General features: G+C 45.2%; 1 protein-coding gene across 1 annotated transcript in view; it reads left to right on the top strand.

The window, feature by feature from the left end:
• The window catches only part of NUDC (nuclear distribution C, dynein complex regulator), a 291,087-nt gene that overhangs the window by 219,923 nt on the left and 45,028 nt on the right, over positions 1-26,136 (top strand). The window contains exon 8 of the mRNA XM_069622881.1: positions 1,086-1,204. Within this exon, the coding sequence (XP_069478982.1) occupies positions 1,086-1,204 (119 nt within the window). The remainder of the gene's footprint in view (positions 1-1,085; positions 1,205-26,136) is intronic.

Below are 26,136 nucleotides of genomic sequence, written 5' to 3' on the forward strand. Positions count from 1 at the left end.
TCAGGACAGCCAGCCTCCCAGTTTTAACTGAATTCTCGCAGGCAGGCTGCAAGATAAAAGGGCTGTAGAGTTGTGGACTCCTCTCTCGCTTCCTGCCTTCACAACACTGGAACCTGGGTGGGCTTGACTTCCACCGAAGATACATTTAACACAAAGTAATTGGAGGGCAGGTAAAGGAGCAAGAAAGGACAAACACTAAAATGTTGAAAGAAGAAGACTTGGACCATTTTGGTAAAATGGGAACCCTTTGGTGCCTTTACCGCAGCTGTGAAAACAGCCTGCGGTAAAGGTGCACTGAATTAGTGAAAAGGTTCAATGCCACCAGCCATTTAAGTTAAGCTTGTTCCTGTAACAGAATTGTTACAGTGCTAGTAAGAAAGGGGATACATTGCATTTCCCCAGCATTCCACATAAAGTGGGGTGTGCTGGTTTCACCTAAAAAAAATGTAGAAGGAATAGGGATATCCTTTCTATCCTTGTGTACTGTAGTTCTCACAAGGTTAGCCAGAGAAAGTAAAAGGGGAGCCCCAACGGCAACGCTGTAACAATAAAAAGGTATATACCAAATGTTGTTGGAGGATAAAATGAAAAGGACACTATGGAGAGTCTTAAAAACTGCACCCATAAAAAGAGTAAAAGGATCTGAGAGTGTGGAAAAAAAAGTTCCCATTCACTAAGGTATGGGGAAAAATAATCTACCAGTCCAGCAAAAGGTTCTGGCGTTCTCACAAGTAAGGTAGATTTAGCTCTAAAGTTAAAATCTTACCTTACAGCCTGTGTTCAAACAAAATCTACAAAGACTTGTAAATTCTGGCAAGACTGGCTTAGATTTTTACAGCAGGGCTTCTAAATCTTTGTGCAAGTGCAGTGTTTAGAGTCTGTGAGGTTGCCATGCTGCTGTGAAGTGATGCATGTGGGAAACATTGAGTGGTGTGCCACATATGCAGTATTTGAATCAATATTTGTACTTGCTATATTTAGTTGCAAGCACCAGGATAAATCTGCGTTAGAGCCAGGTGGCTTCTTTCTGGATTGCTGGTGGGTGGGTATATTCTCTCAGCCTGACTATACCTATTTTCCTTCAGCTATCAGACCTGGACAGTGAAACGCGGAGCATGGTGGAGAAGATGATGTATGACCAGCGGCAAAAGTCTATGGGACTTCCCACGTCCGAAGATCAGAAGAAGCAAGACATCCTCAAGAAGTGAGTCTCGTCCTGTGTGGCTACCTAGTGTTTGTGGTTATAATGGGTAAATCATTAGGGGTGAAGGGTTCCGGAAGGTTTGGCCCATTTCATGTCTAGTATCAATGTTCTTTTTGTGTTTTGGTTCCTTTGTATTAGTCGGGGGTCAAAGGGGGGGGGTCAGTGTTGTAAGTGTTGGGTATGTTTTTCTAAAGTCCAACTGGTGTGGGACTTCATAAGACTTCTCTTGGTATTAGGGACCCAATTCTTAATATAGGCCTGTACTACACAAGTTGGTAGAGTTGCTGAGCAGCCAGGCTCATCTTAGGAGGGAGTTATGTGAGCTGCAGAGCAATACAATGAAATCGACTCACACAGATATCCAAGTAAAAGTTATATTAAAATATATTTATTCATATATATACACAAGGCACACTAGCAAATCTAGAATGCAGAAACTACTAATAACATTCAGTGTGAAATGGAATCAATTATTATAAGAAACAATAATGCAGGTGAGTAACTTTTTCTGTGCTTTACTTATCTAGCACACACAGCGATGTCAAATAAGGTCAGTATCAGCACTTGTATATATCACCTTTGCAAGATTGAGATGGGTGGGAAAGTTTCAAAGTTATGCAGAACACAACTAGCAACTGTTAATAACAAGTATACTCTGCCAGAAGGATATAGGCAGTCTGTTTTCTAGCAATACAAGTGGTCACAATTAAAACATATGGAGGAATCGGCATTGCCAAAGCCAATATGATCAAGAAGATGGACCTTCGGGAAAAAGATCTTCAGAGGAAAAGTTAGGTAACCAGTCAGTGGTTCTTGAAGTAACGCAGGAGCTCAAGGCGAGCCTACCTAATAGGCCGGCACAAAAGAGTTGATGTCCACTCTCAATCGAAGAAAGCAACACTTCCCCGAGGGGACCCCCGAAAATGGCACAAGTTAATTACAACCCAAGCCCCAGAGTACCTTGAAAGTAAAGAAGAAATTGTAGCTAGCTTCCTTCTAGGTGCAACGTTGCAGAGCCTGATTCCTGCTCCTTGTTTGTGGTGACGAAATGGGGGGCCTCTGGCAGGCTTCTCCTGCAACACATGTGAGAATGGGTCAGCAGTAATGGATTCAGCTCACTCCAGCGGCTCTTTGTGGTTTTGGCACCTTTACCTTAGCGCCAAGAAGAAGCAAATATTGCTGGTCGGATTCTCTTCAATTTCCCAGTCCTGAACTCTGGGGAGGGGACTTTTGGTGAAGGATTTCTGCCTCTGGAGGTCCACATGGATGCCTGCAAAGTTTCAGCTGGATTCGATCTTCAGAAGACCATGCACTCGATAATGGTGCAGGTACCCCGGGTATTGGGATTCTGCAGCTCAGGAAATTCACAGCAAGTCGGGGGATGGCCCAAAATGAAGGTCTAGAGCTGGGGTGCACAACATACGGCCCGCGGGCCATATGCGGCCCGCGGTATTGTGCTTTGTGGCCCCCTGAAGAACAGGACTTTCATAATGAAGTGCGGCCCACTTCAAGCAAAAGAAAACAAAGCTGGCCGCACTTCATTATGAAAGTCTTTGAAGCCTGACATGTTGCTGGCATAGGCGAGGCGTCCCAGGAGGGGGGTAATTGCCTTTCTAATTGATGGCCTGTTCCCCTCCTCCCAGACCTCTGGCAAAGTTCTCTTTGCAAGGGCCTTAAAGGTGCTCCTTAGTCCAGCCATCATTCGCGCATAGCGGGCTCCATTTGCACTGCCTGTGTTCTTTCATCTGGCCTGAAAGGGACACCACTGGAAGCAATGGGCCATGTATATCTCTGGGGTGGGGGCTATCACTGATAAAAGCAGGCTATGTACATGGTGGGCACACTTTAGTTTACCAAATGTGCAACTTAAACTGTTAAAGAAAAAAACAACAAAAGACATCTCCAAACTGAAACATGCTTCTGGAATTTACATTCATTTGTGTCCTTTGAAATGTGTTTATTTTTTTTTTTGTCTGTAACAAATACCCTGTTGTTTTTGTCCTTTCCTTTGTGTTTTTTCACAGGATACATTTCTAAAGCTGCTTGTCAACCTGCGTAATCACAAATAAATGCTTCTTTTGCACAGACAGCAGTTCTCAGGAAATTAAACTGTGGGTTCATGGGTGCCAATTTTTGATTTTCACTGCGTGAGCAAAAATTCCCCCACCCTCACCCTGAATATAAGCAAGCTAGCAGCCCAACATATCCCCTGGCCTCATACATTTTATAGCACTTATTTTTATAAGGAATTGCAAAGTCATAGGATTTGCAGCCAGTTTTAAATATATAACATCTTAGCAACAGTCACTCAACCTGCTGAGCTACTCTGGTAGCTTTCTTCTGTAGCACCTGTCTGAGTCATTAATGTATTCAAAAATCACTATTACCAACAGTTCATGTCCATGACTTCAAAGTCAACAGTATTTAATCTCCATCCACACCGACCCTGTGCATACATTCTTTGACGGTGCACCAGTGGCACTTCTCCATAATGGACAAGGTTGCACCAACCCACGGCTCTAGACAGCGAGGAAGGGAGAGGCTGTTCCAGAGTAGGGAGCCAGCCGAGGAAAGAGATCGGCCACCAGCTTGCTGTTTAGCGAAGCGCTTGACACGCAGAGAGTTGGCACTGGAGCAGCATAGAGATCTGGAGGGAGAGTATTTGGTGAGAGCCTATTGTAGATACCGTGGTCCCCAGCCCCAGAAAGCCTTATGGATGATGCAGAGGGATTTGAATTTAATCCTTGCAGCAACCAGGAGCCAGTGGAGACATTTTGGGGCTGGAGAGATGTGGTCCCCGGGGTTGAGGCCAAGGATAAGTCTTGCAGCTCATTGGATTTTATCCAGTGAGCCATGTAAAAAAGGGGCATTTTGCTTCCCCAAGCTTGCATGGCCCATTGGGGATGCTGGCTGATGAACTGTATGTATGAGGGAGGGGCTCCTGCGCCTCCTACCACATACAAAGGGAGATGGGCTCAGTCATCAGCGCTCCGGCTCTTGGGTTCATGTGCTCGAACCAGGAAGCGCTCTTTGCTTCTTTTTTATGCTACGCAGGAGCTGTAGCACTGGGAGGAAACATCAGGACCAGCGCAGAAGGTACTTTAATTTAAATTATGTATGTCATTGTGTGTGCTTGCATTTTAAAATTATTCCCGGGGTGGTGGGGGGGGGGGGTGGTGGAGACCCCCTGCCACCCACAACACCTCTTGATTGGTTTGGGCTACGCTCCATCACACTGGCATATTTGGGGGAAATATTTACACCTCTCCAATTTAGTACACAATTTTATCAACACTAGTGCTATAAAGCATGGTAATAAGCTGTATAGAAAAAAACTATATTGGTTATATTTTCTTTCCATGGCCTGTACACACCACCTTTGTATGATGCTTCAAATAAAAGTATTGTAAAGAGAACATTCATTTATTGCCCCAGTGACAAAGCAATGTTGATAGTGGGTATTGAAGTCTTTTGTGGCATTACTTCTGAAAGCAGAGGTGTTTTGTGGTGGCGTGTGGAGTCATGTAGTCAATGTGGGCAGATCACTCATCAGCCACATCTGCACATCTTTTTCACCTGCAGGACAGCCAGTTCTGTTAGGTTATTGCTGCTGGGCGTGCAGGATGATTCTGTTCTCACACTATGGATAACATGTTGAAGCCCAGGGCCAGTTTTTCTTCTGGCTTGTTAATAACGTGCACTACAGAATTGAAAGCACAAATAGCAATAAAGACAAGAAGTACACCTCAAAATGCCCATTTGTTCCCCCACATACTTACTATAAATGTCTGAGGGGGGGGGGGGGGTCGTAAATTCACCACGTGCCCCGCCCGGCTACCCCACACAAACAATCTGGCCCCCGGTAGATAGCTTGACCCTCTGGCAAAACTAGTTGTGCACCCCTGGTCTAGAGGCTAGTTCCCTATCAATGTGAAAACCGGGTCAGTTACTGCTGCCTTTTGTGTTGGTGAGAGCAGTGACGGTGGATAAATTGCCTTTGAGCAGCACCCCCAACGCTACCAGCTCTAGCACCATACTCCAATTTTGGTAATTAACTTTTGAGAAATTTTATGAGACTTAATTGATTTCGATTTAAACCTCGTTTAACATTTCAAGCAGATAACATTGCATGTTCATGTGTTTGCCTATGTTTTAGTTTTTGTTTTAACATGACTTTTCCATTTTAGACTAATTATATTCCAATTTTATTATAGTACTAATTAACTTTGCTGATCCCGAGGCAGAGCTTTTATAATCCGCTACTAACAGGTTAACAGGGGTGTCCAGTCAAAGGATCGAATGCAAAAGGTGAGTGTCAATAGGGTCGAAAACCAAAGGTTCGAATTTTTATTTATTTATTTATTTTTGGGTTTCCCTGTAGATAAAGTGTTTTTTACCACAAAAACAGGGGTTGAGGGTACCCCCCCCCCCAAAAAAAATATATATTTAAAAAAAAAAATCGAACCTTTTGTTTTCGAGACTATTGACTCCAACCTTTTGTCATTTGACCCTTTGCAGTCGATCCTTTGACCTATAACCGTTAACAGGCTTTCGCACTGGTGTTCCTGTTTTGGATCCTCCCTCTTGCATATTCTAGGAAACTCTCCATACTCGATTGAACCGGCATGGCTTCAGGGCTAAGAAGCAAACTTACTTTGGAGGAGGTTGGGGAGGATAAGATAGTTAAAATGGCCAGCAATCGGAAGTTGACATCCGTGGGGGAAAAGAAACTTAACTACGTTGACACAAGTCCATGCCCCAAAGTCGTTGGTTTGTTCACAACAGGCCTCCAAAGAAGTATTATATATGGAAAGCTTGCCTCCTTCGATCTAGTAATGGAGAGGAGTGTCTGACCGCACCACGTGACTCTACCCTGATTCCCCCCCCCCCCCCTCTAGGGTTGCCCATCGGGCTGAGGTCGGCCCCCAGTCCCTTGAGATGAGGGTTCAGGGGGGGTCAGGGTGTGGGGAAAATGGTGTAAGAACTAGCCTTACTGGGTGCCCAGGTCGGGTCAGCAATGGGAGGCGACAGGTCCTTCGGAGCCCAACCTCCCCCAGGAAGAAATTACAGACCTGGAGCTGTTGGCCTTTAGGGAATTAATTTTTTCTGGGTGTATGGAAGGGATGGGGCGGGTGTCTGAAGTGAATAGGGCGGGTGGGTTTGCTGAACCTGCCCTGCTACACAGAAATTCCCCTTATGTGTCTCCAAAGTATCAAGTCATGGGAGACCCGCAGGGGAAAGAACCAACAGGTCAAAGAAGAGGGATGGAGGAGCAGCCTCTAAGCTCCATTATCTATTCCCCAACTCCCAAAAGCTCTTGTCTGAGGGGAAGGGGAAATGATGGAGAGTTTGGGGGGAGGGAAGATGGGCAACCATGTGAACAGTAACCAGGTCCAAGAGGGTGAACTAGTAGCATTAAAGGGGAGACCAGTCACTTTACCTTTGCCTTTTAAGGGTAATGCAAAGAGATGTAACTTTGCATTCCCTAAAAGGGTGACATCGAGGTTGGAGGGGACTAAGTTATTGAGGGCAGAGGGAGTGGCCGCCAAAAATGTGAGTGGCAAACCCAAGGAACCGCAGGGCCCCAGTGGGTCTTCAGTCGGTGATTCACTGGCGCTCCTAAAGTCGCTCAACCTGCCTTTGAAGTGTTGCACACAAACCTTTGAATTTGAACCAAGGGACCTGATCCTTACCCTAGGGTCGGTTGCCAGGACGTTGCCAGGACCCTGGAACTTGCCCTATGAACAATGTCCAGAGGGACTTGGTGCACGTGGTGACATCCCAAGAGAAAGGGCTTGCCTCCACAATGGCAAAAATAATTGATATTGAAGGGTATATTGGGGGTCTAGAGGCTCGTGTCCCTGTAATCCAGGGGGAGGGGGTAAGGCAGCAAACGTCAGTGGTCGGTGCCTCTCCCCTAAGCGTTATGTCAATGTCATGTGGGGTGGAGGAAGTTGCAAATACTGCCATGTGCTACCATGTTGGTGTGCCAATGAGAGGCCCTGAGGAGGGTGTGTTAACTGGAGAACCTGAAAGGGGGGGGTTATTCACCTCGTATCAGGTCCCGAGCCACCCTTCAGGTTGCTGAAGATTTTTTAAATGAGATTGGGCCTGACAGCTAAGTGCGGGGGATGTGGCTTCTGCACCTGATAAGTTTGTTATTCAAAAAGGGGTAAGGGCAAAAAAAGAAAGGTGGCTATTATCTCGTGCCATTTTGGGCGCAAAATAAAAAGGTGCAGAAGAAAAATGGCCGTAAAGGGGCGTCTCATTACATTCAGAATCTACGCCTCCAGCCCTGAAACAGAGCGTGAGGGTGGGCAGTGGTAGATCAGTGTGGGGCGGGTCTCCAAACCATCACACTACAAGAGAGGAGGGATGTCGATGGTATTGAGGAGTTGGTGGTTGTCCCTATGGAATCGCAGGTTCAATATGTTAATCCCTTTGACATGGGATGCGACTTGGATAATGGGAGTAAGAAACCGTGGGAAGGAAACGGCAGGTGCAGGCAGCGCATGAGGATTCTGAAAGGATGCAATTTGTGGGGGTAGTTCCAGAGAGCCCAATGATCCAGGGAAATAAGGTGGACCCCAAACAAACAGGGGGCCTTTGTAAGGAGCGAGATAGAGATTTAAACCCCAGGGCGGCCCCGTTTTAGCTGTAAGGAGGGATCTAACTAATGCAGTGTAAACAACTAGGGGAGAGGGCAGGTTGACTAATAAACTGGTTCTCCAGAAATTGGCTTTGGATCAGGAACAGGATAATTTAAACCGATCCAAGGTGTTGGCTAGCCTATGGAAATCACAGGTTTTGGCCGACTTCACCTCAGGGCACGTTACCCGGGTGGAATTCTGGTACTGTTTCAATATGGATAAAATAATACTCAATTTCTCATCTAGTATGGTGCTCAATCAGGGTTATAGGTCAAAGATTGGAATGCAAAGGATCGAATGACAAAAGGATCGAATCAAAAGGACCTAAAACAAAAGGCCCCCTCCCTCCCCAACCCCTGTTTTTGTGGTAAAACCCCCTTTTTTTTCCAAAACGGAAACCCAAAAAAAATATATTTAAAAAAAAAAGAAATTCTACCCTTTTGTTTTAGGTCAAATTGACTCGATCCTATGGCATTCGATCCTTTTGGATTCGAATCTTTGACCGGACACCCTCAAAATCAGGTTTTGGCAGAAGCTGATGAGTTTAGAGCCTGAGGATACGATCTCTATAAACTGCCAATTAGGAATGGGGCCCGCCAACGTCTCCTAGGGTGAAGTGAGTAGAGCATATGAACGCAGCACCCGCACCAGAAAATGTAAATGTAACAATAAGATTGTAGTGGGTCGGAGGGGGGTTCCAATTAGACAATTTGCAGTGCAGGAGGATGGTTTGAGCCATCCGGTCAGGGACTGGGACTAGTCCTGGGTTTGCGACCACCATAAATGCTTGGCCAGGTGGTCTAGTTTGAAGGAGGTCTCATGTGTGGTCTGTGTACATGGCTTGGTTTTGTTTATTGGAATTGTAGGGGGTTTTTGCACTTGTTTCAGACCGGCAGTGTGGACTTCTTAAACTCTGACTTGTTTATCGTTCAAGAGTGCAGGTTGACCGAGGCTCCTGCCATCAATGGGTATTCTGTTGTCCTTACACCAGCCATTAGAGGCAGGTCTGCTGAAGGGAGCGTCCAACAAGGTATGGGTGGAGGTGAAGAGTTTTTCCAATCCTAACCTCTATGTACACGGAATCAAGCTTGTCTGGAATAAAGTAAGCTTCCCGGGTAGAACCGATACCCTGTTAATAAACTTCTACTGGAATAATGCAGACATTACCCAAACAGAGCTCTTGGAATTGGTCGAAGAGATCTTGTTTAGTTGGGTTGGTAGAGGTCTAATCTCTAACATAATATGTGGAGATCTGAACAGTAGGTGTGTGGAATGGCCGGTTGGTAAAGGCGCCTCCGGACCCGAAATGTTTAGTCATGGAAGGGGGCGCGCCTGTGGGCCACTTATGGAGGAGTGGGAGTTACTAATCCTCAAGTGGAACATCAAGGGGGATGAACTTCCCCCACTACACCTAGGTTAGGGGTGCCCAAAGAAACATCTTGGAGTACGTCTACGTCTCAGAGCATATTTACTCAGTCGTTGTCCATGGAGGATACCTCGGCAAGCGACCATCTGCCGCTTAGAATTGTATGGGCTCTAACCTCGAGAAAGCGGACCTCGAGAGGCTATGCTTTCGACTTAGATTTAAACGTATGGAGTAACAAAATAAGTTGGAATGAGCATAAAATGATGGCCTTCAACAGTGTTTTGGCCTCTGGGGAGTTCGACAGCCATTTTGACGAAGAGTTTGATGGAAACTCGAGGAATCTTGGAGCAGATTTATAACCGCCTGCCTAAAAGGAAACCGGGCAAAATGATGCACAGGCACAAATTCGATAGGGTGATTGTATTGTTTATTTATAAAGCGTTTATACACAAAACAAGTTATTCAAAGCACTCCAAGATGGGAGGGGAACATGGGATACAATCATTCATAAGGCCTTGGAAATTTCAGAATGATATACAATAATAATAATAAGCATACTAGGCCTGACGACATTTCTACTAATTCAAGTGTGTTACCAGGTGGATGGGGGGGAGGAGAGGAGGGGTACCTGCATAACAAACTGACAATAATGCAAGTGCCTGACCAGAAGTTAGTATAGGAGGGGATATGAGCAGGTTATTGTGCCTTATGATGTGCCACTAACACAAGTGTTTCAGGTGCCTAATGCAAGGGCGGGGGGCAAGGGGAAACAAAGGAACAGACGGACCACGAACTTACAGGGTAGGTGCATTCAGATCGTGTAAGTGCCAGACAGGAAGTTCGAGTGATGGGCGAAGGGAATTACGTCTGGTCCAGGAGGGCCGGGTTAGTGCAGAGGGTTATCGCTTAGGGAGGAAGTGCGTAATGCTGCAAGTAGTGCGGGGCCCTGAGGTAAGGGCAGGGAACTGGTGTGGGTGCCTGGGACCTGTAAGGTTCTGAGGTGAGCCAGGCGACCAGTCAGCAAACTGACCAGAAGGAGGTGGTAGCAGGTAGAAAGCAGAGGTTAGCAGGGGAGAGGTAGAGAGAAGGCAGAGGAGAAGAGGACGGCCTTGAGGAGTTTCCGGAATTTAAGGAGATTCGGCTCGAGACTGAGAGACAGGGAGACTGTTGCAGAGGGTGGCCCCTGTAGAGGATCAGGATCTACCCAAAAGTCTTTTTGGAAAATCAGCTCACTCTCGGAGAGTTGGAGGAGGATGAGCGGAGTGCTCAAGAGGTGGTGTATTTGGGAAGGGTTTTGTAAGAAGTGCGCGCCCCGGCCCCAGTAAGCCTTGTGAACTATACAGAGGGTCTTTTACTTGATACTTAAAGCCACAAAGAGCCTGTGCAGAGATTTCAGTGCCAGAGAGATGCAGTCCCTAGGCTTGAGGCCAAGGATAAGTCTTGCGGTTCTGTTTTGGATGTATTGTAAAGGTCTGAGTGTAGAAGGTTTATTGAGAAGGAGACTGTTACAGTAGTCCAGTCTAGAGAGAACCAGAGCACTGGAGACAATGAGTCTCTGGGGGAAAGTGAGAAAAGGTAGGATACCTTTGAGGAGGTGCAGTGGGTAGTGAGATTTTTTGGATATATCTGTATGTGTGATTAGAAGGACAGAGTGGAATCGAAGATGACCTCCAGGTTTTTTGCCTCACTGGTGGGTGAGAGTGCAGAGCCGGCCAGAGTAGAGTAGGAAAACTGGAGCAGGGGTCCCAAAGAGAATAATCTGTCTTACTGGCATTAAGGCATAGGTTGTTAGCTGCACACCAGGACTGAATTGCGGACAGATAGTTCTGAATGAGTGAAGAGGAAGAAGCTGAGGGTAGCTTGAAGGAGAACTGAGTGTAGCTTGAAGTGAACTGAATGTCTTCTGCATAACACTGAAAGTTGGAAGTGAAGGAAGAGATCAAGTGGGCCAAGGCGGCCATGTAGATATTGAAACGCAAGGGGGATAGGTTAAATCCCTGAGGGACCCCGCAAATAGAGAGTGATAGCGTAGAGAAAGGCCCTAGTTCCAGCTGGGATGGATGGTCGGAGAGAAATGAGGTAAGCCATGGCAGGACCTGATCAGTGATGCCCAGGGTATCACAGAGAAGATTGATCAGGGTATTATGGTTCAGTGTCAAATGCGGAGGAGAGGTCAAGGAGAATGAGGACAGAAGGAGAGTTGAGTCCAGATTTGAGAGCACGTCTTCACGTGTGTACAGTAGAGCAGTTTCTGTGCCTCTGGATGCTCTGAAGCCAGACTGATGATGGTGGAGGCAACCAACAGAGTCAGTGAGTAAGCTGTGAGATGGACAACGTCTACAGTACTTTGCCCAGGAAAGGAGTGCTTGAAATAGGGCAATAGTTTGCCGGGATAGAAGGGTCGGCAGAAGGTTTTTTGAGTAGTGGGCACACCAGAGAGTGTTTGAGAGACGAGGGCAAAACTCCAGGTGCGAAAGAGAGGTTCCAGAGGTCCGCCAAGGCTGGAGCTAGAGTGTCAATGTTTTCCTTGATAGTTTTGGAAGAGGCTTTCATAGACCGGACTAGCCTGGTGACCTCAGGTGTGACGGGGAAAGCAAGAAAAAGGAGAGGGGGGAAGAGTGCGCAAGGCCGAAGAGGGCTCGGAGGAAGTTGGTGCATGTGTGGGTGAAGGAGTGGGAGAGGAAAGGATGTCCAAGGTTTTGTCGGTGAAATGTGCTGCCAATGCCAAGCAGAGGGCCTGAGTGGGCACAGTGGAAGATGAGGCTGCAGAAGGGTTTGCCAATTCCTTACAGACTTTGAAAAGTTTGACCGTGTTTTTAGATGCCGCAGAGATGCGAGCTTGAATTTTTCTTGGACCAGATGCAGTCTATATTGCTTTTGGAGAAGGCGACAGGTCAGTCTGTCAGAGGGTGCACTTGAGGCCACCCTTTTCTGTTCTGCTGCTCTACACTTGTGTTTGAGGACAGCCCGATCAGAGTCGTACCAGGAATTGCGCTTTTTGGGAGGCTTCATGCACACCCTAATGACAGAGGCACAGATGTCAAGAGTGTTGGAAATGAAGAGATGAAAGTTAAAGAGGGCTGTGTTGTCAGGGTGGGAGCCAGCCGCAAGAGTAGGGGGTGGAGAGTAGGAGGATGCAAAGGCAGCCGCTGTCATTCCTTTCATGGGCCACGTGTCCTTGAAGGCGGGAGGCAGTGTATGGAGTGCCAGTGCTAGAGGAGACCAGAGTGATTGGTCCAGGAGAGTGTTGTAATAAAAGGGGTTGAAAGAGGGATGTCGGTGGAGATGAGAGCATCCAAGGGGTGGCCTGCAGTGTGAGTCGTCCCAGAGGGTAGAATAGATGGAGAGGAAGTCGCAGAGTTTGTGTAAAGGTCCTGAAGAGTCCGGTGAGGCCAGATGAATGTTTAGATCCCACAGAAGGAGGAGTTGTGAGGAGGTGGGGAGGAGAGAAGTGGCCAGGTCAGCTCATTCAGAGAGGAAGTGGGTGGAGCGGCCTGGTAGCCTATAGAAGGTGGCTAAGGAGAGAGAGAGAGAGAGGGAGGGAGAGAGAGAGAGAGAGAGACTGACTCTCACTCTCTATTCAAGGGAGGAGTAGGCCTGAGTGGGCATGATGGATACTCCCCCCTCCTTATCTTTTAGTCCTGGGCTCAGGGAGAAGTGTGTAAAAGCTGTGACGGAGCTGTCCTTAAACCATGTCTCAGTGAGGGCAAGAGTTCAAGGAGGGCAGATATCAGAGGAGTGCTTGACAACAGAGCGAGAGTTAGAATGGCAATATGAAGCAGATTACCACTTTTGAGAGACTTACGGGGAAGGGGTACATGGGACAGCTGGCCCCCCGCAAGTGGCGACAGTTCGAAATAGGAGAAGGTAGAGAGGCAGGAGACCAGGCTGGTACTAGGGCTGTAGCGCATGTGGAGGTGAGAGCAGGAGGAGGAAAGAGTGCCCTTGAAGAGGAGGTGGAAAAATTGATATGGCGCGGGAGTATCCTATCAAAAAGGTATACGTTGGGTTCAGTACCCTGTAACAGGACAGTACCATTTAGATAGACATTAATGATGACCCTGGAGGGGGAGAAGGAGGCAAGAAGGACCTCCCAACGGGTGCCACCATTGATGTGTGTGGAGGATGGAGAGAGCAGAGCGACCATAATGAAGGGTCCATAGGCCGGGTGAAGGAACTACAAAGAGGATGTCGGTAAGAGTTTCTCTGGCGGAAACACTGACATAGGTGTCAGCAATAGGTAGGCCTGGGTTGGAGGCCAGGGTGTCCTTTTTGATTTTCTTCCTGCCAGATTTAGTGAGAGGTGATGGAGAAGCAGTTGGAGAAGATAGGGGAGATAGAAAGTGCCATAGGGGACACAAGGTGGTAAACTTAACCCGGAAGGAACCTGAGGAATGGAGCAGTCACACACGGACACAGGGGGATGGGAAGAGGACAGTGAGAAGCAGATGGTGGAGGATGACCGACTAGAACAGAGGGCAAGTGAGTACCGGGAAACTTATGAGTGTGCACACAGCTACATTCGATTTGTAGGCTAAAAGCAGAACAATACAATGCAGGTTGTGCACACAGCTAAATTCTATTTTTAGTTCACACACAGAATTGCACAATGCAGGGTGAAACGATGCAGGATGTGCACACAGCTTAATTTGATTTCTCAAGGATTATAGTGAGCGTCAGAACAAAGATGGAGTGGATGGTGAAACAGTTAAGGTAGTGGAGGAAGAGAATGTACGCTTACGGTTGTGGGGGCTGACCTTAAGGGAAGTAAAGTGAGAGCTTGTCGGGAGTTACATGGGTGTGTGTCTTGGGGTTCTGCAGGCAGTAGACCAGCATTCCGCGATTTTCGTCCCCTGGTATTCAGTGGACGCAGAAGGCATGGTTGTGTTGATCAGCCTCCATATGATCATGTTGGTTGAGGGGGTAGAGGGGACCCCCAAACCCAGCCAGGCAACGGTCGGGGACAGACCGGGCCTTCGATGCGGCCCTTGGATGAAGAGGGCTGGCTCTTGCCTCCCGGTTGCTATGATTGGTTTAAGAGAGTCAAGCCAGCCAATGGGAGGGGAGCAGGCTCAAGCCACAGGGTGCTTGCTGAGGCCTACTGTGCGGGCGGCCATCTTAAGAGGGGCAGAAAGTGCAGGCAGAGCGAAACAAAAGAGACCTTTCTGAAAATAAAGGTGCCTTGCACAAGTTGCACTCAGGATGCTCGTGGAATGCTGGTATCTTTGCAAATGCAATTTGATTTTAATATGAAAGCCTTGCCAGGTGTGCCACATCAGAAAAATGCAGAAGACTTACTGCATCAGCAAATGAGGCATATGTTGCTCGGGCAGCAAGACTGGGCTGTCGGAGGGCGAACATAAGCTGGTCTTCATGCTGCACAGGTTACAATGAGGAGTCGCACGGGCCTCGATGCAGGCCTTGGATGAAGAGGGCCGCCTCCTGGTTGCTGCGATCGGTTTAGCTGCGATTGTGCTCAAAAAGAGAGAGCTACGGCTCTCCCTTAAGGGGCTCTCCCAAGAAGACATGTCGGGTACAACGTGCCTGAAGGAGGTTTACAAGGCCTGGTTACGAAACTACCGCCACCAGTTGATGCTGAAGGATGTTCACAAAATGCTGGAGGCCATGGCAAGTAACAACACGCATGACTTCTGAAACCTAATTAAAGACTACGATAAGGTAAAAACAGGCTCTCATATAAATCTGATTTCTGAAAACATGTGAAAGGCCCACTTCACTGAGATCTATAATTCAGATGGTGATATCAGGAGTGGTTTGGGGACACAAAAAGAAAAACAGATTGGAAGCTGGCCTGGGACTTAGAAGATCTGTTTTACCTAATTTACAGGAGTAAAAAAGGCTCCGGGACCAGATGGCCTGGCAATGCGTGTCCTTAAAAATAACTCAGAAATGTGGGTAGGAGTCTTAGACATTATGTTTAGCACGATGCTCAGGATGAAAGCCGTTCCAGAGTCTTGGTTAACATCAATTGTAGTCCCTATATTTAAAAAGGGCTTGTGTCTAAGCAATTCCAACTACAGGCCGATTTCCCTTTTGGATTGACCAGAAAAGATTTTCACTGGTCTAATTTTAAGAGACGAAACTGGGCAAACCCGAATGGAAGGATGGATGTTTTCCAAACAGGGTTCTGTCAAGCGGTCGGGACAGAGATAGAACGGCTTTGTGTTGGAACTGCTAAAGAAGGGGGCAATTAAAAATAATCTGCTTTATGTCGCCTTCATAGACTTCTCGATGGCTTTTGACTCTGTCCTGAGGAACAAGTTATGGGCCAAACTGGAGAAGTGGGGTTGTCCTCCTTCGTTACTAGTGATCCAGATTGCATTACACACGGACACTTCCATGTGTGTTCGATTGGATAGAGAGGGCAGGTTATCTGCTCCCATCAGTGCGGCTGGAGGCCTGAAACAAGGCTGCTTACTGGCCCTGATCCTATTCATACTCTTTCTGTCTGATTTGGGCGAAGCATTCTCTGACATTACATTTTTATCCCAAAAATTAAACTCAACAATGATCAACTATTTATTGTATGCGAACAACCTGATTTTAATGGAACACACATCGGGCTGCAGCGTAAGATTATTCTTTTTTGAGTAAACCTCCAAAGCCTTCAACTAACGATTAGCGCTCCCAAATCGAAAATCCTGATCATGCAAAAGGGCCCAGATAAGGCAGGAGGACAATTCAAGTGGTTCATTATTGAGAAACCCTTAGAGAAAGTGAACTACTTTGTTTATCTGGGTTTTTCAATCTTCCCGAAAGAAAATAGAGCCCAGCGGCTGGCTCCAAAGAAACAAGATTATCGCTCTGGCTGCACAGGCTCCTCTTTTTTATGAAGGAATTCGGGCATTTTTCGATAATCCCTGTAAGAGAGGTGTTATTGTAAAAATGTGGTCCCTGTGGTGACGTATGGTTCGGAGACTAAATTATTCTCCCTGGATGTGCAATGGGGTAAGCTTGAAGGAGCATTCAGAAGGAACATTTTAAAGCTACCAACTAGTGTTCTATCCCCGGTTATAAGGTATGAACTGGGCCTAGTTTCTCTGGAAGGTCTGGTTAAGTAGAAAAATCTAAACCGACTTTCTACAAAAGATCTACCTGGCGGAAGAAGGGTCAAGCTGGGTGCTGCTAAAGTGTGGGTTAGAAAGTAAGTCCCAAGCCTCTCTCGTAGATTGGCACCGTCGGTGCCTAAAAAATATTAAGCGCCATTGACTCCTCAGTGGAGTATTTTCTGATGAACCCATTGAAAGGGAAAGAGAGTTTGGGATACCGCCTGGATTGACACGGTTGATTGTGTCAGGAAGTACCATCTATTCAAGGGAATACTGTTGGATGTGAGATTCTATAATACATTAGCATACTATCTTGAGGAAATGCCTAGGGCAATACTGGCGAACCCAGTGTTTGCGATTTCGCCTGAACTTGTTCCCTACTAATGAAATCTTGGGAGCCAGAGAGCCAGAGACGGTGTATGCCGCAACTTGAGGAGTTGTAAGTTTAGTAAAATGCAAAACTCGATAGAAATCATACAACATCGAACGAGTTACTGCCCTGAACATCTTTTAAATGGTTGTTGGCTTCAATACGTTTCTTAAAAGATGTTTTATCGCCATTGTCAAGAACCACAAGTGAGGATTAGACCCTCAGATGACAACCGAGAGGATGTTTATTATGAGCGATTAAGCTATGCTAATGAATTGGCACACTAGTTTATTTTTATCATGTGTGCAATGTGAAATTAATTGTAATGTAAAGCTTGATATGTGGTGTATTGTTAAGGTTGAGTTGAAGTCAAATTGTTTTATATGCTTTTTTGCATTCATGTTTTATTGTGTGTTTATGTGAACAGTTCCTTGTGAACTATAAAACATTGAATACAAAAAAAGTAAACATTAAGAGAAGTCCCAGGGACTTTTCAGTGATACTGCACATAGGGTTCTGGCTGTCTCAAAGCAAAAAGCAGATGCCTATATTAAGCATATGGAGTTTACCAGACTCCATAATACAGTGAAAAATTTAAATCTCAGAGGAAAAGAATGAGTGAGTGGTAAAAAGTTCCACTCACTCAGGAGATTTTAAAGTCCAGAGTCAAGCAGAAGTGCTTGGGGTCTCTCCGGTTAAACGGAATTAGCACAGAATCTGAAAATTCTCCTTAACTGTAAGTACTGCGCCATGTATTTGGCTCTGGTTTCTGTGCAAGCATTCTTTCTTCTTCATTTGTTGGGGAATGTCTAAATAGTCAGGCACCTGTTTGAAAACGGCCTTACCACATGTGCAATATTGTGAATCTTTTGTTTTGAATGTGGGGTAATCCCTTGTAAGAGCTCTGAGACATTTGCCATTTTCCTTTGCTCATCCATTATGAGCAAGTTAACAATGCAATGTTTCCTGTTTGCAAGAAAAGTGTAGCTGCGGTGCCTCCTCTCACTTCTGCCTTACTCAACTCTGGAACAAGTGTAAAATACCAAGTGAATGAATGAACCTGCTATACGTGTTGTCACAGTTCAATGACCCCTAGTTTCCAAGAGCTGCTACTTACTCCTCTCTCATCGATGTGCTCGGGCAAAGAACTGCATGATTATGTAACTGGATACAAGTCAAATCTTCTTGAAGAGGGTTTCTGTTATTCTTGCCCTGTCAAGGTCATCCTGTATCCTTGCGTGGACATTATCAGCAGTTGTAAAGAGTGCAGATATCTAGAAATAACCTGCTCTTATCTCTGGCAGTCTCGCTGGCATTTTGGATAATGACCCTGCCTGTTTGCTTGTTCTGGTGTAAGCCCAGAATCCTCAGGTTTCAGTGCTGTTACCACTATCACCCCTGCTTCCGATTGGCTTGGTGGACTAGTGTTAGGACAGTTTTTCTAAAGTCCACCCACAGGCTCTATAAAACGATACCTTTGGCAATGCAGAAATTCCAACTCCTAGTATAGACCTGTACCACCTGAGGTAATGGTATCAATGACACAGCAGCCAGGCTTATTTTAGAAGGGAGAGAGCGCTGTGGTTTGGTACAATGAAATTGTAAGATACATTTGGGGAAAAGAAACACTGACACCCTGATGTATTGTAAAAAATAATGGTATATTTTATATAGTCACATGCAAAGAGACTTCTTTAGAAAGGTAAATACTATAATCATTCATATACACAATTATAAAAACCAACACAATACTTATGGTATGCAAAACAGTGTAAAACGTATTTAGAATAGCAGTATGCAGTTCAAGGTGAGTAAAGCCTAGAGATATACGCATTTAGAATGGCAGAATTCTATTCATGTGGAGTAAAACCACATTAGTAGAATTTTAGAATGGTTGTATCTAATTCAAGGTAAGCAGACCCTATTGGTAATAACCTAAAGGGTTATTCTGTTTCAGGAATACTAGAGGTATACCAACTCTGTTAAAAATAAGTACCTGGCTGCTTGCTTATGTTATTCTGCTTCAGGAATAATACACTTGGGTACTAGCATAACAGGTACACACTTTGTAACATATGTAACTTATTCTTCTTTCAGAATGGATACAGTTACACTAACATTACTTTTCAGAACAGAATGAGCAGTAAAGTTATTTACTTTCCTTTGAAGAGAGGCAGTAAGCTACTAATGGATTTGTAAGAATTCAGGCTACATGTTTAGAATGGCAATAATTCAAGGTGTGTAAAGCCTTATTGGTTATAAACTCTTACACTATTTCTATTACAGGAATATGTAGTTAAACCAATGTAAATTTTCAGGAGAGTGGATACAATTCTAAGGTAAGCAAGCACGCGAATAGACTTTTTCATAAAAGCATTCAGCAGTTCAAGATCAGCAAAACCTAATTTTACACATATAGAATGGCAGTATTCTAGTCAAGATGAGTAAATCCTATTGGTAAACGTTAACACTTATTCAGGTTCAGTAATACTAAATTAATAAAAACATTGTTACTTTCTAAAATAGTGGAACACAATTCAACCATAAGTAAATAACTTAAGTAAATAACTAACCAACTCAATGATAAGTAAGAACTTGGGTGACACTTTGATTCTTGAAACCGAATAAGTTGCAAAGTAACACACTAGCAGCTTTACAAGTAAGTACTTTACTTGTTCTGTTTTCAAGTCAGTGGCCTTATCTTGTAAAGCCCCTCCCTATTTTAAGGCATGAGTGATGTGAGGGATCAGAAATGAAAGCCAGGCACAAAGTTGTCATGTTTTTGTTTTAAAGACTTTCATTTAAATGAACATGGGTTGCAAAGATGCCTCTCTGACCCTATGCTAAAGAGGAGTTTCCCTATCTGCAAAAACAAAGGATCGGTCTGTGTCAGGATGTCAGTAACTGAAAAGCCGTCCTTGTGTCCAAAGCGTCCTATCCTGACCCTCACAATACAAACAAATCTTTATAGTGTGCAAGGAAATGTCTTCAACTTGATATTGGCAAACAAAGTGTTCACAACCGAAGATTAGAATAACTCCAACAAAAATGTTCTCCAAGGTGAAAGACCTTGGACCCAGAGGGTGGTTCCCTTCCCCTGGATTTGAAATAGAGGGCAATGTCTCTTTTACTAACCGTTCCTTTTTCTCTCCTGGATTCACAATGTTCCTGTTAGGCAACAGGTTCTGCAACAGTCTTGCTTTAACACAAGTGCCTCTTTTGTCTTGCAAACACTGTTCCTTTTTTTAGTATTTCTTGTACCTTTGCAACTCTCCTGGTATAATCCTCTGCCAGGACTCTGTGCAATTCCAACTGACTGGTGTACTCTCCTGCCAGGACTTCTCTTGTGATTTCACTTTCACTTACCTGGTATCCTTCTCTTGCCAGGACGTCTTATGCATTTCGATTGCCAGGCATGGTTTCCTTGCCAGGACTTCTTATGCGTTTTGCAGTTCCTCTTATCCAATCTGCATATACTGCTTTTGGCTCGGTATATGTTTCTGCAGTAATGCTTGTTCAAGCTTTGCCCAACACTGGCATCTCATGCATCCATATCTAATTGGGGTTTGAATCTGTAGTTTGACTTTTCTGCATTCAAATAAGCATCTTGTGTTCTCTGTATTAGCAATCTCATTACATTCAAATTGGCATTGGCGCGGTTACTGCAGCGTCCCCGGGGCCCCAATTACTTCGATTTGACTTAACAGTTCTCTCCAGCATCTCTGGTCCTGCTCACGCTTCAGCAGGGTGGCTGGCCCGCTTGCTTCCCACTCTGGATTGTGCAGACGTCCTTCCGGCTTCCTTTGCGGCTCCACGGTCACACACCTTCTTCCTTTCAGGTCACGTCTGATGAACTGTTGGGTACAATTTTAACTTTAGAGCCAAATCTACCTCACTTGTGAGAACCCCAGAACTTTTTGCTGGACTGGTAGAATATTTGTCCCTAAACATCAGTGAGTGGGAATCTTTTTCCACACTCTCAGATCCTTTTACTCTTTATGGATGTAATTTCTAAGACTCTCCGTAGTGTCCTTTTCATTTTATCCTCTTTGACAACTTTTCGTATATACCTTTTTCTTGTTACAGGGTTGCCCTTTGGGCTCCCCTTTTACTTTCTCTGGCTAACCTTGTGATAACTACAGTTCCCAATGGTAGAAGGGATATTTCTATCCCTTCTACATTTTGTGAGGTGAAAACCAGCACCCCCCACCTTATGTGGAGTGGTGGGGAGATGCAATGTATCCCCTTTCTCACTAGCACTGTAACAGTTCTGTTATAGGGGCAAGCTTACCTTAAATGGCTGATTCGGTGTACCTTTACCGCAGGCTGTTTTCACAGATGCGGTTAAGGCAGCCACGGGTGCCCGTTTTACCAAATATCTTCTTTTTTCCCCATTTTTAACGCTTCTTGTCCCTTCTTGGGCTTTCTCCTGCCCTTTGCGCAGGGAATTCCTTGGTGTGATTTTATTTTTTATTTTCAGAGGGACACCTCGGTCAAGCCCACCCAGGCTCCAGAGTGTCTGTGAAGGTAGGAAGCGAGCTTAGAGTCCAAAACTCTGCAGCCCTTTGTCTTCCAGCCTGCCTGCGATAATCTAGTTCTAATCAAGGGTTTTCCCTTGATTCCACCTCAGTTTGAGTCCTCTTTGCCAGACCATTCCAGGAACAGGAAGCTGCGTCTCCCCAAAGATTTGGTGAGTTTATATGATGCAAAAACTGACATTCTAGATTGGCGCAGTACATGTGAGAGTGAGTTTGTTCCATTGATAATCTCTAGGTTCCCCAGAATGGCTGTGATGGAGTTGAATGATGTTGATAGACAAGATTACCAGTTGGTAAAAACTGCTGTCATAGCCGGGTTTGGGAAGATCCCTCCCCAATACCTAAAAAGGTTTAGGGACCACAAGAAGAGAGATGGTAACTTGTGGGCCACTTGGCTGTGTGACAACCTGAGAAACTTAGATGGGTGGATTAAGGCCTACAAGGTGACCTCTCATGAAAGCATGACGTGTCTCTTCATGCTGGAAAGTATGTTTGAAGCCTGTTCCCCCACAGCTGAGACAGCACCTTGCTGACTCTAAAGAACTGGACCGCAAGAAGCTAGCAATAGCTGCTGACTTGAAGGGTGGCCAACAGGACTACTCACAAGGATTATGGGGCTCTTCACAAGAAAGATGATGGGAAGAAGCATGGGAAGGATGAGAAGGATCATTCCAAAAATCCTGCAACAAAATAGGGCCACAAACATAACAAGGGTAAATATCCCCCTAAACCACCTTATAGGGCTAGTGAAACCTCTGGGCCCAAACCAGAGTGAAGTTATCAGAATCCCAATTCCAAAAAACATTTGGGAAATGGGTGGTTTGTGGGTCTGGTGACCAATGCAAAAGGAGTTCCCAGATGTAAGGGTAAACCTTCAGGGATCCCGGTCTGTCAGCTTAGCATTCCCACATGATGTGGATATCCCAATGCCAGGGGCTAGCTTTCACCCTCAAGGTGAAGAACTCATTGGTGCTCAGGCTAGAACTTCTTTAGTATCTTAAGGAGCTGTGTGCTGCAGTAGTAAAATACAGATGCATTTTGTTTGTTTATTTAATATAGCGCAAAACCAAACCCGCAGGTAGCCGGGCGCAAACATTACAAGGATACTTGAGAACTTAGTTACAGTGACACACACAAAATAGTCAGTAGGACAGTTCAACAACATTACAGTCTGAATATACTTATACAGTTAAGGCCAGGTGTCGGAAGCATAAAGAAATAGGCAGTAGGACATTTCAACAACATTAGTCTGAATATACTTATACAGTTAATGCCAGGTGTCGGAAGCATAAAGAGCTAAGTAACAATCAACCACAGTTTTGTAGTCCTGGTAGGATCCAGTGAAGTTCCTAGATACTAGCAGTGTTAGTCGGAGGTCCCTATGGGGGGGGGACAGGTTAACAATGGGCATAGTCGGGAGGTGTCACTCAGGACGAGTGGTTCTAGTAAAAGAGGGTGTTCACATTAGTTGTCATTAGATCGTATCCATGAAAGAACCTTGCGCCTGAAACTTAGGTAAGGTTGGTCCTTTCTAAGTTCTAAGGGGAGTTTCTTCCAGGTTTGGGCAGCTATGACTGGAAAGCTAGCACCGCCAGCTGTACTGTTTTTGTATCTAGGCACCATCAAGGTATAAGCGTTAGTCATTCTTGTGGGGCGGTTTGAGATTCCCTTGTTGATTCTGTTTGCTAGATGGGGAGGAGCTATATTGTTGAGGCATTTGGATGTGAGCGAGAGAGTTTTGAGGGTGATCCTGTCTTTAATTTTTTGCCAGTGGATAGTCCTTCTGGTGGTAGAGACATGGGCTCTGTTAGGAATGTTTAAGGCTACTCTAAGAGCGTTATTTTGGAGTGTTTGGAGTTTAAGGATATACTTGTTAGATCCCGCATATAGGGCATTACAATAGTCCAATCTGGATATGATTAGTGCATTAGCTAAGGTGATACAGCTAGCCTCTGTTAGGAATGGTCTACATGCTCGGATTAGTTTACAAGTATAGGCTGTGAAGGAAGCTAGGGAGTTAATTTGTTTCTTAAAAGTGAGTGCTGAGTCCAGATAGACCCCAAGGGTTTTGACTGCAGGCATCACTTTGATGACATTGTTGTCAATGTTAAACGAGGCATAGTTAGGGTCACGTTTTTTAATCGCTGCCTCTGTGCCGAGGATCAGTATCTCTGTTTTGTCGTCATTCAGACAGAGGCCATGGGATGCCATCCATGCCTGAATGAGGAGATGTATCTTATTTACCAAGGCTGAGTCTTCCAAGAAGTTACCTGAAAGGGGGATGAAGATCTGAGTGTCATCGGCATAGTGTAGATGACACCCAGTCTATCCAACTTGTCAAACAAAGGTTTGGTAAAGAAGTTGTACATAGTAGGAGACACACATGATCCCTGGGGGACACCGCAGGAGACTTGTATGGGATCAGCAGCTGCTAGGGGGGGAGAAGACTCTCATAGTCTGGTTAGCAAGGAAGGATTGAACCCAGGTTATGGTATCGCTTGAAAAATGGGCAGCGGAGGCGAGGTGATTGCATAAAACTGCATGATCTAGCAGGTCAAAGGCTGCCGAAAGGTCAAGGAGGAGTAGCATATCTGATTTTCCATTATCCTTCAACTCGTCAATTTGAGTCTTAAGATCAGTCAGGGCTGTTTCAGTGCCGTGAGGGGGGCGGAAGCCGGATTGTCGTGACCCTATAAGGTTATTAGTTTCAAGGTAATCCTGGATTGGCAGGTAGGCTACCCTGTCGATAATTTTGAGTACGAATGGGACGGTAGTGATGGGTCTGTAATTTGTCAGGATTGAAGGGTCGAGAGTTTTTTTTTTTTAGCAGAGGTAGGACCCAATACTATTTAAGATTATTGGGCACTAGGTTAGTCTTAAAGGAGGCGTTGATCAGTTTAGAGATGAAGGGAGCTAGGTCTCTCGCTGCATCTTTTATAATTTGCGGAGGGCAATTATCTCCTTTACAATTAGAAGGCTTTAGGGAGAGTATAATTTGTTCTGCCTCTAGTATGGTTATTTGTTTGAAGCTAATGGGGTGAGGAGTGTTGTTGGACTGGTTTAGGGAGGGCTGTACCTTGGGAGTAGGCTGCTCTGGCAATAGCAAGGCAGCTTTTTTAATTGCAATTTTGGTTTGAAGAGAGCTAATTTTTCTTGCAAGGGCATTTTGTATATTAGTGCACCAGAGCTTATTTTTGGGAGTATTATCAGTTTGCGGTATGGGTGATTCCATTTCACGCAGGATGGAGAATAACTCCTTAGTGTCAGATTTGGCTTTAGCTATTCTGTCGTTGGAAGTGTTTTTTTTTGTGCTAATAATTTTCTTTTTATATCGTTTGGCATGGGTGGGTAACTTGATTTTGTTCTCCTCAGTAGGCGAGTGTCGCCATATTGATTGCCGTTTTCTTTTTTGAGTTCTAAGGTCTTTCAGTTGAGGTGTGAACCAGTTATTCAGGTGGGAGAGTTGTTTGCCTTTACGGATTTTGGTGGGGCCGATCAGATCTAGTACCTTGGTCATGGTGCTATTATAGGTTTCCACAAGTAAGGTCGGGTCTGTAATATTGTCTACATTTTTAAGGGTGAGGAGGAGGTGTGGAAAGAGTTGTTCTACTGTGATGTCATTTTTACTTCTAGTGGGGGGTGGCGGGGCCACAATTATAGGTTTAGGGTGTGTAAGGTCAAGTGAGGCAGAGAATGAGATGAAATGGTGGTCTTCTGTCCATATTTGAGGAGTTATACTGGTGATACTGATATTGCAGTTCAAGTCAGCAACCCAATCTGGAGTCCTGCCTTTAGAGTGTGTAGGGGTAGTGGCTTTTTGCGTTAATCCATAATCATGCAGTAGCGCGGCAACAGATGTGGCATGTTTGTCATTACAGTAATTGAAGCCAAGGTTGAAGTCTCCTAATAGTAGGATTTGTGCATGGTCTTTTGTATTGTTAGTCAGGATACTAGTTAGGTCGTCCTCGAAGGTTCCTAGTGGTCCAGGTGGTCTGTAGATCAAATAGATGGTGAGAGTACGGTTACATGAGAGTTGGAGTTTGGCAATGAGGAGTTCACAGGACTGAAATGGCGTAGTAGTATCTAGTCTGATAGGCAGGTTGGCTTTGTGGATAATAGCTAAGCCACCTCCTTTGGTGTTAGGTCTGTCAACTCTTAGCAGTTGGTAGCCGTCTGGTATTGCTAGCATAATAGCAGGGCCAGCAGCTTCATGGAGCCAGGTTTCAGTTATGCATAGCAGGTCTAGGTTCTCATTAGTTAGGGTGTCTGAAATCTCAGTGGTGTGGGCTACCATGGATCTAGCATTAATGAGGGACCCAGTTAGCAAAAGGGTGCTAGTTGGTATGGTAGTAGAGGGTTGCATCTTTTTAGTTAAAGTAGCTACTTGAGATAGTAACTACTTGGTAGGTGAGATGCCTAGGGGCAGAGGAGCAGCCTTGGGGTGTTGTGAACGTTTGTTTGTTGGGTTAGTTAGGTTGGTATAGCCCCTAAATGTGTGGTAGGATGATGGCTCATGTAGATGGGACAGTCTAGCCCTTAGTCTCATGTCTCTATCTTTAGGTGGGAAAGAGGCAACGGGTGCAAGTGCCAGGATAGTAAGGAGGCTCAATGCAAAGTGTGCTGTATGCTTTTGGGAAGTTTTCATTATGGTCGTGGGCAATGAGTAACTAAGTTTGTTGGTTCAAGTTAGGCTTGGACCTGGCCTTGTATGGACATGTGTAGTTTAGACAATGTGCTGGAAGTTGGGTGGACTAGGCACATGCAATTATACTATAAGTTACAAAGGCCTAGACATATGCAGATTAGGCAAAGTACTGGACATAAGGCTGACTAGAAAAATACAGATATACTATGAACTGCAGAGGTAAGGTCAAATGCAGTCACAGATTAGGCTAAAAGCATTGTGCAGGCAGGTAAGAACCAGTATGGCAACAGGGT

The sequence above is a fragment of the Ambystoma mexicanum genome, chromosome 11 (genome assembly GCF_040938575.1).
Source record: "Ambystoma mexicanum isolate Mex_15411 chromosome 11, UKY_AmexF1_1, whole genome shotgun sequence".
Taxonomy (NCBI): domain Eukaryota; kingdom Metazoa; phylum Chordata; class Amphibia; order Caudata; family Ambystomatidae; genus Ambystoma; species Ambystoma mexicanum.